Source organism: Vidua chalybeata, chromosome 3 (assembly GCF_026979565.1).
Source record: "Vidua chalybeata isolate OUT-0048 chromosome 3, bVidCha1 merged haplotype, whole genome shotgun sequence".
In the NCBI taxonomy this organism is placed as follows: domain Eukaryota; kingdom Metazoa; phylum Chordata; class Aves; order Passeriformes; family Viduidae; genus Vidua; species Vidua chalybeata.
Window position 1 is genome coordinate 64,500,003 of NC_071532.1, and position 15,773 is coordinate 64,515,775.

General features: G+C 38.1%; 1 protein-coding gene across 1 annotated transcript in view; it reads right to left on the reverse strand.

Annotated features, from left to right (window-relative positions):
• The window catches only part of SLC35F1 (solute carrier family 35 member F1), a 107,542-nt gene that overhangs the window by 8,913 nt on the left and 82,856 nt on the right, over positions 1-15,773 (reverse strand). Inside the window, exon 7 of the mRNA XM_053937521.1 lies at positions 12,814-12,968. Within this exon, the coding sequence (XP_053793496.1) occupies positions 12,814-12,968 (155 nt within the window). The remainder of the gene's footprint in view (positions 1-12,813; positions 12,969-15,773) is intronic.

Sequence of the window (15,773 nt, forward strand, 5' to 3'; positions counted from 1 at the left end):
GTACACAGGTCATGATTTTAGAAGGGAAAACCCAAAGAAACATGCATGGAAAAATCACATGGAAAAATCAGCAGACAAGCAGTTCTGGCTGTCACAGATGTCCATGTCCCTGTTACCACTGACACCACGGCAAAACAGTATCCAGAGTGACAAAATGAGACAGATGTGAGTCTACAGAAAAGCCCACACACACAAAGAAATTTAACGATTTGCTAATTTTGGGTTTTTGCTCAGCCATCATGATAATGATCTTGAACATTACTGCAATGGTTATGAAAATGCTAATTCTATTTTACTCAGTCCATTGAACTGGAAATAGTTGCAGGAGCAGACTATTTGAGCTGCAGCGCTCCAGCACTCCATTTGTATTTCAAAACAGCAACCACACACTGAATCTCTTGGTAGGTAGCATGAACCCCAGCTCCTAGCCTATAGCAACTCAACTGTGCTTTTCAAGTCTTTAAAAAGGTTTTTTTGTTAAAGTACTAACTGGAAATTTATAATTGTCATGTTTCACATATTCAGTGATAAAGTATGAAATGGAATAACTACCTTTTTCTCTACCTCATCTGGCAGTTCTTCACATTTTGGTATAAATGAATAAAGAAATCAGGTCCATTAATTCAAGTTTTAGATCTCATAGGAAAGTAACCTCCTCAGAATCATACTGATGAAGAGGGGTAAAAATGTACATATCAGGTGGAATTCATCTAGCTCCATATTTCTGCTGGCACAATCCATGCTCTCCAGACAGGGAGCTCTCCTTCCCATCAGTGGGTCTGTGCAGTGCAGTGAACTCTGCTTTCCAGACTAATTCAGTTTGTAGCATACGCTGCACAGCCCATCAAAGCTAGGGCCAATAGGTGTTCTTTCACTGACTTATGGCTTTTTCCCCTGAGTAATTTCACACATGAATACCTGAGCACGCTGAGTGAAGGGAGTTAAAACCAAATTTTTCTCATTATCTTTTATATAGCAAACAGACATTTCCACTCTGTTTGATAAATTGATCGAGAGGCTGAGCTTCTTTCCACAATTTTCTATTTTCGCCTCCAACATAGCAAATTAAGCTCACTGTGACCAAGTGCAGAAGTTGCACTGTGGGATGCACACACTCTGCAGCCAGCAGCAGTACCAGAAGGCTGAGGGCTCTGAGAGCTAGGAATTCACACAGTGCTTTCACTTGCGTGGCTGGATGCTACAGCCATATTACTTTATTAATAGTAACAGGAGCCAGCATCCTAGTCATAGCTTGCAGTGCTCTTTGGTGACGGCCTTGGATCACATCCCTGAGGATCTGACTGAGTCTGTCTTGGATCAGCTCCGTGACTTAAACTACTGCTGACTATTTTCATCCCAGCCTACGAGGAAGATACCTCTTTGGGATTCAGAGCTTGATCTGCTCGTCAGCAGAAACTGAAGCAACCCCCAAGAGTGAAACACCGAATTTTGTAATCCCAAATGGCACCACACACCAGAAGGGTTGCATGAGTTTTCCAGACTGCATTGAAACAGAAAAAACAAACCCACCTGAACCTTTATGTGTCCTGCCAGATCTCCCAGTTTTTAAGAAATCTCCAAAGGGACCCAAACCACGTTGGTATGGTTTAGAGCACCCTCCCTGCTCATCAACTGCAGAAGCTGGAATGTCTAAGCAGAAATGTTGGTTCTCTTGCTGAGAAAGGCACCAAGGGGCGCTGGACAGCTTCGGTAGTGATAACTTCTGGACAGCAAGTCGGTCCACTACCAGCAGGGTTGCATTATCTTCACACTTTAATGACCTCCAGCTATTTCTTAGGCAAATCATGAGGATAAAGTCTTAAGTGATGACTTAAAGCCATATCTTGCCCTCTGAACACAGGTGGGATGGAAAGTGAAGTGTGTAGCTAGTTACTGCACATCTTTGATCATCACTGAATGAAGGAGGTTTGTCTCAACACATCACTCATGCCAGCAGAACCCAAAGCAAGAAGTTTCTGGTTTGCCTAAGTGACAATGAAAACCTGACACTGCCCTTGTTTCCATTTGGTGAAAACAAAGAAGCCAAAGGAGGTTTTTCCTGTCATTTCATGCATGGCAGGAAGACCATATTTCTCAAATCCTGATGCTTGCTTGCACCCTCAATATGACCTAACTGAGATGAAATGCTGTCCATTACTATGGCTTATGCTGAATTGCAAATGTTGCATAGAATCCATGATGACAAGGAACCAGATGACACATTTTCTGTATTTTCCAGTTGATTCTCTTCTACTGTTAGCATGTTTTATTCCATGTAAAACATACTGATCTATTCTTTCTGTCATACAGCAGCACCCTCTTTTTCAGTCCTTGAATGATATTTGCTGGTGGGCACAGTTTAACTGGGAAGACAGTGGTCAGTGGGAAACACCTAAGCTTTCTTACCTTTCAGATGCTGAGGTTATCTATAAGGGAGAAAAATGAGGAGGGTTTACTGGAAAACTGTCACCATGAATTCTATTAAAATTTAGGAAACTTAATAGATTTCCTGGAATTCATAGGTGGAATGAAACAATCTTATGAAGAAAACTAATAGCATTTTGGGAAAAATCTCTGAGCTTGACATAGGAGCTGTAAGGCAAATACTGATTTTGCACAAAGCTGCATGATTTCGTGCTTCTCAAATGGCATCCTTAGAAAAAATTAATAATAGCCTGTCCTCTCTAAATACATGCCTGATAGGGCAAAATGTTTGTGTGAAATGGCTTGTCTTCGTTTCCTGAGTGCCAGGAGAGATGGGAACGCTGCTTTCTCTTCTCTTTCCCTTTGTTGCCTCTGACATCAGACGTAGAGAGAAAAGGAGCCTGTGTTCAGTACCCCTGTGGTACCAGCAGTCTGTCTAATTAAAAAGTGCAAGGTAGAGTGAATCCTGCAATCTGTTTTAATCTTATCTATGTAGGAAAGAGATTTTTATGTGTAGTTAAAACACTTCTATTACATTTCTCTAATTTCCTGTGAGCATCCTTACTATGGCATAAGGGGGCTTCATTTCTGGTTATTTTATACCAATTACTTGGCAAGAAAGTGGTAAAGGACCTATCCTTTCAGATATTCTTAATACAAAAAGGAGGACCAAAACAGAAAAGCTTATAAAATCAATTTTCCCTCCCCACTTTTACCTTTCAGTATTCTTTGTTGGTTTGCTCTATCAGCTGCCAGTTGCCACGTGTCTTTTTGGGTTTGTGTGCAAGTATTTAATATAGCAGCAGCTGTCTGCTGTAACTGATTCTCTATTACTGTACATGAGGCTAATTGTGCTCAGTGTGTTCAAAACCACAGTTACAATAACTGATTCATCTTGGATTCTTTGTTTATATTTTTCTGCTGAATCTAACAATACATTCCAGTAGAAATTCCTTCCCAAACTGTGTTCTTTTCTCCTGGCAATGCAAATGGAGAGCACTCCTACCCTGAGAAACAAGGACTATGCATCTGCAGCTACTCTTACCATGAGTGACCACACCAGCTGTCTGGAGGGAGTGTGACATGGCTGTTTCATGTCAGGGTTCTCTGTAGTGTGACACATTTGCTGCTGGCAATGATAGGCCAAACTTCAGGAGCTTCAAGAGCTCTCAACTGAGTTGACTCTCAAGGCAGGTGCCTTGAGGGAATCAGAAAGGAGAGCATGTCCTAAGCTGTCGAGTCCAACCCCTCATTACTTCTTGCAATCAGATGACATATTCCATGTCAAATCCCCCTCATGCAAGCATTATTAAGGATTTTTTCACTTCCCACTAACCTATTTGAAATTATCCTGGAAACTCCCTGCTATGATAGCCAAAAAATCCCCCTAATTTCTATACATTCTCAGTTTCCACTCATATATTCTCATATCATTAAATCAAATAATTCTCATTTTCTCCCTGTGAATTTATAGATTAATTCATATATGTTAAGGTTCCATAGTCCCTCCCAGCCCACCAAAGCTATGTTACATACAATAAAGATTTTTTTAGGGGTCTGCATATTCAGTACATTGTTAGGGGCCATATGGTTACTCTGTCAAGGCTTTGGAGCACATAAGAGAGAAGCTTTGTTTGGTGCTCTTGAGCTGACAGAAAAAAACCCTATAGCTACAGATAGAAAAGTGCTGTCCCTGAGATGGTAAGTTGTCCTGTCCTATGGCATTAGCACTTCTCCATGAATACCAAAAATACCTAGACAGACTCGTTTGGAAACAGCTTTGTCACAACCGTGCTCAAATTCTTCCCATCTGTTGCCACAGACACTGCCTCGCACTTTGTGCTTCACAGCATTTCTCAATGTCAGCCAGTTCTAGTTGCCTGATTATTCTAATTCTTCTTCCTATTGAGGGTGCCAAACCTATTACTACAGTCACTACACAAGACTGGTCTTCAGACCAACTCTTTGGGACCTCCATCACTGAGTTCCTTCGAGCATGCTGTTTCTCTCTCAGCACATTGCCTTGTCCTTTATCCTCCTTAGCCAGTTTCTCACCTGGCTTCCAATCTTTACATCACTAATCCTGTTCTTTAGCTTAACTAAACATTAGCTTAACACATTTTCTGTGCTGCACTGTACTAAAGCCTTGCACATTAGATCTACCATTTGCCTTTTCCCAATAAAAATCTGTTAAATTATCGGACAGACATCAGATTTAGACAGGATTATCTGTCTTGTGTGAACAAGCTTGCACTGCATCCAATTTTCCATTTATCTCCATGTTCCTAATTATGTCTACTTCCAATTTTATTGCCTACTCCATATCAAATTTGAAGTATTCAGATTACTGTGTTCTGTTTCTACTTCTGACATAGATATTTCCATTTCTATTAAAGATGGTGAATTGTCTTCACATTAACTCTCATCCTTACTGAATATGACAGAAGGTCCCAATTTTGTTTCGGCGCCAAGTGAAAGGTTGTTCAATTTTTGCCTCGACTGTCCTTGCACAGCAAAACTATTTCTTCTCTTAATAATACAAGAATTTTTTGCTGCTTGTTTCACTTTCTTCTTCATTGCCAAGCTTGGTTTATCTTTTACAGTAATTAGACTTCACTCCTTCCCTTTTTCTCCTTCTCTTTTTTACCTTTTAGGTTTTTTTGTGATTCCTTGTTTTCTGTTTATTTCTAACAATTTTTTAAACAGATGGTTTGTCCAGGTGCATCTGGAGTACTCCCCTACAAGTTGTCCTCTTGTACTTACGGTATAAAATTCAGATTAGTATAAGTTAAAGCTATTAAAAATCTCCTTCAGATCCATTATGAGCCTTTTTAACAGTGTTCTTTGCTAAACTTAACTCATGTAGGTGGTGGGAATAATTCCAGAAGTTTAGTCCAGCTAATAAAATTGGTCATCAGGAATGCTCATGTCAAGCATCTATCCCATATCATGGCTTTGAAAGCTTCCAGTTTAGTGGGAAGGGGGAGTTTAGACAAAAAGAAGATGCTTTTGTAGATGTTACAGAAGCTAATAAAATACTCCACTGCTTAGATTGAAAGCATGTAAAAGTGATGCTTTCTAACTGATGTTTTGTTTGTGTGTTGATCCATTCCTGCATTCTGGTAAGAAAGAGAAGCTGATGTGGATGCTTTAACCCGGTATGTCAGTAGCATTCACTGATTTGGCTGGTAGGAGGCACAATTGGAATGAGCACTCCAATCCATTTGTATACCAAAACAGATTTTATGTGTATTCCTTTCTGGCAGCTTGTAGACCATAGCATAATGTGTAGGCCATACATAATTCTCTGCATACTTCCTAAATATTCTACCTTCTTTTCTGGTCACTTCTTGAAACAAAGTTTACTCAGTTCTATAACAAATCTCCAAATTTATAATGAAATTATTGCATTTAACCCTTAGCATTTTCTTTCAAAGATGATTCTGTCTACATCTCTGAGGAACTTCTAGTCTTTCTTTCCCTATGCAAAGGTGAAAATAGCATTCAATTAAAAAAAAAATCATAATTTCAAAATCTTGTAGATTTTCAGTAGATGAACCTTGTTTAAGTTTTTGAATGCAACTGCTGCCTTGCTAATTCATGACTTTTTTTTTTTGGCTTTCTCTCCTGGGTTGCAAATTATTGCTGAGATATGTAACTCAACACATTCATTGTAATCCCTTGTCTTCAAAAATATGCTTGTCTTGGGAAATGCTGAGGTTTTTATTTATGCTGATTTTTTCCTCCACAAGTAATTACAAAATTTAGCCTCTTGGTCTTTGCTTTCATATTCATTGAGCATCATTTAGAAAAAGTATGTTGTCAGTAAGATCCATCTCTTTAGATAGGATGACTTCATTATGCTTTTTCTGTCTGCACTTTTTCCTGTGACAAAGAAAAAGATTGTTATTTGCTACAATATTTTTTGCTCTCTGCAGTTTGCAATCCATTTGCTGGTTCTTTGATATTATGCATCTTTATTCCTGCAATCCCCCAGCTTTCCTTTTCCAGCCCATATTCACCAGCACCTTTAAAATCAATATGGTTTTGTTGAAGATTTATCATTCAAGAGTTAATTCCAGTAACAGGAAGAGTTCCCCTAATACGTTTGAGCTCTCATACTAGGTAGGAATTAAAAGCTATTTACTTCCTTCAGATTGTAAAAACTACACTTCACAATGTACTCTTCTGGTATACTTAAGAGATCTCTGAACAATTCCCTAATAATTTCTTCACTAGTTCCATAAATTTTACATTTTAACACTTGAAGTATGCAGGAAGGTGTGCCACTAAGAGATAGAAAGATGTGATTCAGAAGTAACCCACAATAAAAAGGCGTGGTGTTTGCTTTGGAGTATTCCAAGACCAAGACGTATTCTTAGCATTTCTGTTTTGATAATTAGGCATTTTCAACAAAAATGTATTTTCCTTCAAATCAGCTTCAAATCAGTTCTGTTGTGTGCAGTCTTTTAACATGAGACCAAATGAAAAATCCCAAGATAAAAGCATTGAAAACAAGCTAAAAAACTTTACATTTATGATGAGCTAGTATCTGAAAAATATATTTGAAATCAAAGCTTTTATCATAACTTCTGCAATATGAATGCCACATCATTTAGACCCTTCTTGATGCCTTCCAAAGAGAGAGTATCCATGTTTCACTATTCATGCTTTGCAACTAATGAATCTATTGCAAGATAGCACTGTGAAAGGAAGACATCCTTTTACAAATGCAGTATTTTGAAAAAGCTTCCATATCCATGCTGTGTTGTTAAAAATCTGTCAGACTGTGCAACATCTTGGTGGGAGGCACTTTGTTTTCCAGCTTCTACTCTCTTCTGTCATTTTACTTCATAGGTTTTTTAATGTATGCCATCCTGCACCATCTCAAAAAGGGTGAGTGGATGGGGCCCTTTCTGTCACAGCAATTCATGTGACCAAAGACACACTTAACTCTTTTCCACCTCAAGGCAGCTCTTTAAATATAGATACCTAATTATTTTCTAATTGACTAGAATTTGGAGGAAATTCAAATAGCTAACCAATGAAATAAATAAATTTAAAGAAATTTGAAAACTATGCTGCTTAGATGAAAGGCATGTAAACAGTACAGCTTCATGGGAGCAGAGCTGTTGAGAGGGACTCCCACTGCAAGAAATTTAGTACTTAGGAAAAGAAAAGGAAACATGAACATAGTTTTTTTTTTTTTTTTTTTCCACATTACCAATGACATAAAGAATTAACTAGCAATATGACTTACCCTCATTATTATCACAGGCTTAGAAGTGTTCACAAGGATAAAAGCCCTGTGCGATTAAATTCCATTAAAAGAGAAAGTTTATGGATCAAGCAGCTTGTATACCCAATTTCATCAGGAAAATGCCTTTAAGTATATGACTGAGAAAGTGATAGTGTAGAAAACAGCTTTTTAGCCTGCACTGCCTGCTTCCCTAGAAATAATGATGCACCACTGACAGCACCACTGACAACACCACTGTCAAAGTTTAAAATAGGTGGGTGTTAGCTCCCTAACAAGTGCAAGCAAAGAATAGGATCTTAGTGACTTCAGCTTATACTTTCAGGGAAGTTCAAAAAAAAAGGTGAGAATATAAACTGAAGTATTTTCTCAGTTAGGTCAGAGGTCTCAGAAAAGTTTCTCAGATGTTTATGAATGGCTGCCAAATAAAAATCAAAGTAATAAACAATTCTCCCACAAACCAAACCAATTTTATTTAACTCCTGCTATCAAACCACAGACTTTTTATCCATCATGCCCCAAGAAAATCCAGGACTGCCTAAAGCATATAGAGTCAAGGTCAAAAAGAAAGGTTTAATCTGCATAATCATGAAACTGTGAATTTTTTTAAAGATTATTCCTTGAGTGGCAGGCTTTCCTAATTTAGGAAAATGAAATGTAGCACACCAAGGACAGCAGAAAAATTCACACTGGCTTCATTCAATACATATTTCTAGCAAGGGTCAAATTTTCATTACAGTGAAGACTATGTAAATCCCAAATTCACAGGCATTGCTCAGGATCTATGCTAACAAAAAAAAAAAAAAAAAAAAAAAAAAAAAAAAAAAAAAAAAAAATTCAGGAACCCCCTTCCCCCAGCCTTCACCCTCTCTTCTCCACCTGCAAAAAACCCAGTCTTCATGGCTTTTTCTTGATGCAATGGGAAGATTGTCTTCCCATTGGATGGATACTTTTAGAATTACATTGAAAAGTGATTTTTAGAAACATCACTTAGTATCAGCAAGTGAGTTTTCAGCTAGCATAATTTCAGATTTCTGGTCCTGGAAGGTTTTGAGTATCATGTTTATCTGCCTATCCAAGTCCTTTGTCACAGATACTCTCTGAGATTCTAAATCAAGATACATGACTTCTCCGATACACTATGAAATACATGCATTTTCTTCATTTGGAAATTGCTACTATATCCAGAAATTCTGAATTTTTATAGCTGTATCTTGGATAAAGTCATGAATGAAATTGCCAAGGCATAATGTAATTGATTGTACTTGGCTTGCTAGGTAATGATATAATATAGTGTGACTCAACCTGCTGGTCCAGAACACAATCAGTATTCATGCTCTAGCTGCTGGAAAGTATAAAATAAACTGCTTAGATTATTTAGTGAGAACCTAATTTGCTTTGAATGACTATAGACAACATAGAGCTTACAAAGAAAAGTAACAAGTCTAAAAGTTCACACAACAAAAGAGCTAAGGCCAAGACTAAAATGTAAAAAAATACTCCTACAAAAAAATGCCCCCATATTTATATAAAAGTTCTAACTCTGTGCACCCAGTGAGGTGGCCCTGAATTTTTTAGCACCACTCATTTTCATGTATCCATAACAAAGAATAGCCAAGGACAGTCCTGTTACTTGTGCTAAAAAAGAAGGTAAAATGAGAACAAACCAGCTAGGAAGGTTTTGAAGATAAAAATTGTATAACACATCTCAATATGGTGAGAATTAAAAAAAAAAAAAAATGAAGATATGGTGTTGTATAGTTAAATGCTAAGGCAATAGTGGATATTCAGCTAGCAAAGAGGCCAGACACATTTCTCCATCCACTGGAATATTTGAAATAAATTTTTGATTACAGAAGAACTAAAAAGACATCTTTTATTTGGGGGATTCAAGAACTTTTAAGAATGATGCATTACAATCTAGTAATCTATCTCTAATTGAAAGCAATATATTTTTACATTTTAATACAATAAAATCTTGGAAAATTAACATCTTGAATTACACATATATCATTAGAATTGTGTCATGTTAACAGGTTGAATTTCCAGCTCCCATGGGCCTGGGAAGTGTTCAGTGTGCTAAGAAGATGCCTGCATGTGGGGTAAGACTGGAGATGCAGCTGTTTATAAACTCACTCATGTCCTGCGTGCAATGATGTTGCAAGGCTGTATTATATAAAAATGAAATGCTAATGAATCAAAACATTTCAAAGACAATCTTCTCTTCAGTTTGGTTTCAAAAGCTCTAAATTTCAAAAGCTCAGTTAAACTAATTTCCTGCATTTTCCATGGATTTTCATAGATCTACTGCTATAGGTGCAATAAACCTGTCTGGTGACAAAAGTAGCAGCATAGGGAAAAATCACAACTGTTTTTGAAAGCCTCATAAAGTGGTATTCTGCAAGGGACTCTAAATCACTCAGTTGATCCTACTTGAGCATAAACCCATTTGCTTCCTAGTGAAGTGGGGCTGTGCCCATTGCTCTGTGCAGAAAAAAGCAGAAGGAGCTGCAGGAGATGTACAGCTGGGCTAGGAACAAAACAGCACTTTAAAAGCTAGGAAACAAGCAAGTGTACACAGTCCTAGGAGGGGAATTAATTCAGATCACTTCATGCCAACATATTGGACTTCATTATTGAATGCAAGTCACACATTTCACAGTTCTGCTTCCTCAGATAAAATGATACATGATAGCAAACCATAAAGAAAAGGAGGAGTTCATCTGACTACGACTAAAAACATGGTAACTAAGGAAGAAACCAAATAACTAAGTGGACTTTTAAATCTACATGATTTTTGCATATAGCCTCTCTCTTCAAATTTCATCTGCAATGTAAGTTTGAAGTGTGTGAAAGGAGACACTGACAGCTTGAGAAATTAATGCTGCATTTCAGGTAAAGGGCCTTTCAAAAGCCCTTATAAAGTTCTTCTCCTTTTCAACACTTCAGCTGGGAAGAAGAAAGGAGAGACATGTGAGTTGTATGGAGTGCAGGATGAAAATAAATTACAAAAGAAATGCAGTGATGAAAAATGCCAGTGCTGTTTTCCTATCTATGGCGTAACTGGCTTCCTGGAGAAACAGAGTAAAAAGCATTGTACCAAGTGCTGGAGGAACCAGGACCTCGAGCTGAAGGGGCTGGCTCAGGGAAGATAAAAATCCAACCAGGTGAGGTGCAGAGAACAGCTTGCTCTGATTAGTGAACTAAGGGCTGAGAGACAATATGATTCCTCTCTATTGATGTACCAATGGAGTAAAATGCCATGGAGATGGGCATTCTTGCTGCTAATGGATACTCTTTGTAGAAAGATGAATGGACCAAAACCAGGCACAAGTAAATTTATGCTGGAAATAAGGAGGTTTGTGACTGTCAGAGATGTAATGTTCTGAAAGTCTTCCAAGGACAGCAGTGGAGGTAAAAAACCTGGATAGGTTTAAGTAATTGTCCGATATGTGTTTATGAAAGCAACAGCATGATACAAACAGTAACCACAGGAGGACGAGACTTTCAGTTTTCTAATAATTAGAGCAAGGGGTAGAGGGGACCATCAGTTACTTCAGATGTGGACCTCAACCAGTTTTACCGGGACACAGATGGATGCTTTCAACCATAAAACCTTTCCCTTCTGAGCCTTCTACTCTTGAGCACTTTTTCCATACAGTTCTTGGAGGGACACAAAGATGCCATTATGGATGGGAGCTGACATGCACTTACTGTAGAAAGATGGGGGTCAGTAAAACTGAAAAGTCTGCCTTCCTGGCTCTGCTAATGTATCCAACAATTCGACACAGGGAAGAAATTAAACCTTTAACTTAGCTTTTAGCTTTCAAGTGTCCGAACTTTGAAGTTTGTGTTTGCAAAATTGCCTTTTTTGTTAGGTTTGAGCAATGCTGAGCACAGAGCTGTTCACCCTCTGCTTCCTTTTGAGTCTTTCCCTCTATTGGAGTTTGATTTTTCTAGTACACCACCACCACTGTTTTCAGAATAACATTTGTCTTCCACTGTGTAATTTAGTAATTTTTCTCAGAAACAGTGGACTAACACCACTAAATGTATTTGTCTACGTGTATCAAGTAATATAATTTACAGGAGATAGTTTTCAGATAACACCTAATGTCAAACACTTTGGGTTCAAAGTATGAGGCAGAAAGAAGGAGACATGGTATCACCATGAGACAGAGCTGCAAAGCAGCTGACAACCCCTACATTGTGTTTTCAGTCAAATTTTTGTTTCTAGTCTTGCTTTTCTTGCGCCTGCAAAATTCTCAAAGCCACAAAATCAAATTAAAAGACAGTGACAAACAACTTTGTGTTGAACTCTGAATATTTGAACTTTCACTGTCACATTCAGAGTCATGCAGGTATTATTACTATAATAAAATCTTATTTAAGTTGATTAGATATTCAGAATTTTAAGGCTTTCTTTCATCCAACACTTCTAACACAATTTGGCTATCAAGTAACCTCCCTCCTATGAATAAATTATGGTAGAAAGCAATTGCTTCCAGCACTGCAATGTTATTTTCACAGGATGGACACTGGCAGGGGATACTTGTGGATAATGAAGCGCCATTCCTCGTAACTGGAGGTCAAATGTGGTCCTGTACCACATGGTGTTTTAAATATTAGGGGACCTAGGAGGTCAAAGTTTAACTTCAACACAAATATGCTGCACATTTTGACATTTACAATAAGAGGCAAGCCACTGGTATGGCCAAGAGAAAGCTGCAATTTATGAACAATTTAATTATGAATTCAGAATCAGTATGAATGAAACAACCTTGTTCCCAGGCAAAAAATGTCTGTGGGAATTTTGGAAGAGTCTTTCCCTTCATGCTGCCACCTTAGGTCTGTTCACAGCAGTTGAAAATAACCTTTGAAAGGTAAGATGAAATTAATGATACAGTGGCTGATAAAACTTGCAACAAAAAGACCAAATGAGCTCTCTTAGAAAATAAGAAATCATAAAATAAAATTGGTTTTAGTGTAGGAAGCCTGAAGTGAAAAATCAGCTTGCACTTTTACCTTTTAGATCTAGCAAAGCTTGGCGGCTTCTTTTGTTTCCTCATTCTTAGCTGACGTTTCTTGAGGCATACTGCTATTACCCAAACACATCTCTCATTTCCACATACCTTGTAGTGGAAGAGGAATAATCCACAGAAGAGACTGTACAGGTCAGCCGTGAGCAGGGAGAGGTTGACGGCAGTAGCACTGGTTTTCTTTATGACCACTGGCATAAAGCTGTAGAGGCCAAACATACAGGCACTAAAGCCAACGTACAGCAAGCCTGCAGAAGAGAAACAAGAAACAAAGTGACCTTACAGCCTGCAGAAATGACTCTGTTGAGAGGAAGAAGGTTGTGTTTTTAGGAAAAGAAAGAATAATACTTTTTCGAAGAAAAATTCAAATTAATAATATACACGTATGTAGAGAGTCAAAACCATATCAACACTGGGCATGAAGTCCTTTGGGATCTTCATAATAGCAGAGTTGTTTCAAATTGGTGTCTAATACTACCAGTGACTACCTCATGTCCAACATAGACTTGGACATAATGATGCATTTGAATATATCAAATCTAGCTCTGAAGGAGCTGAATGTTCCCAGCACCAAGCGAGTTCAGCTGAGTGGGATGGACACAGTATTTTCTGGGAATGGACCCAAAATATGAATGCAAAATTATTTGCAGAGGAGTTAATGAGCAAATGGATGAATGCATGAGGACAGCACTCAGAGGTCCTAGTGTCAGAGGTCCTAGTCCTATTTTGCCACTAAAACTGACAAATCACTTTTGCACCTCTGTTCCTCTACTCCTTTTTTTCTGCCTTCCTCAATAAAACTTTTGTGAGCTGAAGTTCTTTCCTGCTACATATTTACAAAGTGCCTCACACAAATTAGATTGTTACACACTAATAGAATAAAAATACTTTACAGTGAAAATCTAAATTAATTTAAAAACCTAAATAACTTATAGGGAAAGAATTCATTGCTTCAGTTATTGCTTGATAAATCCCAAGGCAAATTAATCAATATGAAGTTAAAAAAACCAGCAAACACTTTACTCATCTATTCTCATGCAGATGATATTTCTTAGGCTGCCGTATGCTGCAGAATTCCCAGCTGATATGTGCATAAGCCTAAATTTAGACTCATGCCAGCTCTTCAGAACATGTTATTGACTAAAAGCTTTGGAAAATCTGATTGCCAATGTCCTGAAAGGGATTATAAAGGATTAAAAAAAGGGCATATAATGGCCATATATCTGCATGTGGACCCATTTAGTTAAAAATTCTTTAGAAAAGCTGTCTAAAGGACAAAATCAGCTGTGACAGATTGGTTCCTTTGGAAGCATATGAACTGAAGTGTACGTTCAACTGAAACAAATGTAGCAGACACAAACTATCAGCATCCATACATGTTATGGCATGATAAGGAATTTGAATTTATACCCAGAATATAGACAATCATGGTGAAAATTGCTTTTACCCATAGGTGGCAAATTTATAAGCTGTACACTGTATATTGGTAAAAGAACTAAGTTTTAGGCAGTGCTTGAAAGCTGCTTTATTTAAACTCTGTGACTCTTCTGTAGTGGGCAAATGATTGCACCATATGGAGTGTAGTTTTGGTCAGTGGGAAATTATTTTGCATACAGGAGCATTAATCCAGCTTTTCTTCCAGGCTTAAGAAGAACAAGTCAGGCACTAAAGCCATTCTGGATCAGAAGTCAGCATTGTCAAAGTACAGTCTGCAAATCACCAGCTGGTCCACCAAGCTTCTGGTTGTCTGGATTTAACACAGCTTTGCTGGTTTATGCACTCAACTTACAGTATAATTTTATGGTACTGCCTTGGTGTTCACATTATTTGACAGCCAGCTTCACAGGTTGCTTTTCCAAAGGGCATTTCAGTTCCAGGGGAAAATTGCTTAAACTGCAGCTGTCCTAGCAGAGGTGAATATAAAGTGGCATTTCATTTACAGCTTCAAAATGTATGTAATATCCACCAGCTGGGTGGCATTTAGTGGTGACAATAAACAAGTGAAATTAACATCATATGATTTTCAAATATTGCTTCTTAGAGGGCCAATTTTGAGACTGAAAATATATTTTAAGTCAACAGCTTGTAGCCTCAGCCTCCTCAGGTACCCATGCAGTGCAAATAGCAGCCTTGGGAATTGCCTCCAGTGCTGCAATCCCAGCAGACTCCAGAACCTCTCTGGGCAACCTGCTCTCATGCCTGCCTGCCCTCAGTGTGGAGAAGATTTTCCTTATATCCAGTCTGAATCTGTCATTTGAGCTTCTGTCTGTTGTCTCTCATCCTCCTGCCATGCACCTCTGTGAAGACCCCGGCTCTGTCCTTTTGATAACCTCCTTGTAGGTAACTTCTTTTCCACAGGCTGAACGAGCCCCAGTCCCTCAGTATTTCTCCTTTTCTCTTTACACTTGGTGTCTTCACACAAATGGGCAGGATCTGTCCCTAGGGACCACTCCAACACAGCCCAAGTAGGACAGAGACCAACATGACTTAAGAACTTCTGGTCTTGTTCCTGAAGAAGCTGGTGGAATGTTGCATGGTGCAATGATGCACAAATGTTGCCTTTGTGCTTTTACTCCAAAAGCAAATGTTTAATTGGCATGAAATTGAATCAGTTATGATCTTCCATACTGCCTTGGAATAAAGACCATTCAGAAATATTCAAACCCCCAGTACAAAGGACACTTCCTTGGAGCTACAAACTGGTTTTTCTCTTAAATAAAATTGATGTGAGTTTATTTGTTAGTATTTCATCTATCGCTATAAAACTTGTCATGGTCTCATATGAAACCACTCTCTCAAAACTCTAAAATCATCCTCCTTTCAGTCTGGTTGTCAGCAAGTATTAATACTTAAACCTTCAAGGATACAAATAGAGCTACAGTGATTCACACTAAGTGTAAAGATGATGAGATGTATCAGGGCAATTTCCAAAATTAACACCAGGAGGGCCACAGCCTGTTTTAAACATGATAGACATAACAGATTGCCTTTAGATCTTTATATTCAAAAATCATTTGCATCAGTTAAAAGGTAGTTCATTTGATCTTAAAAGC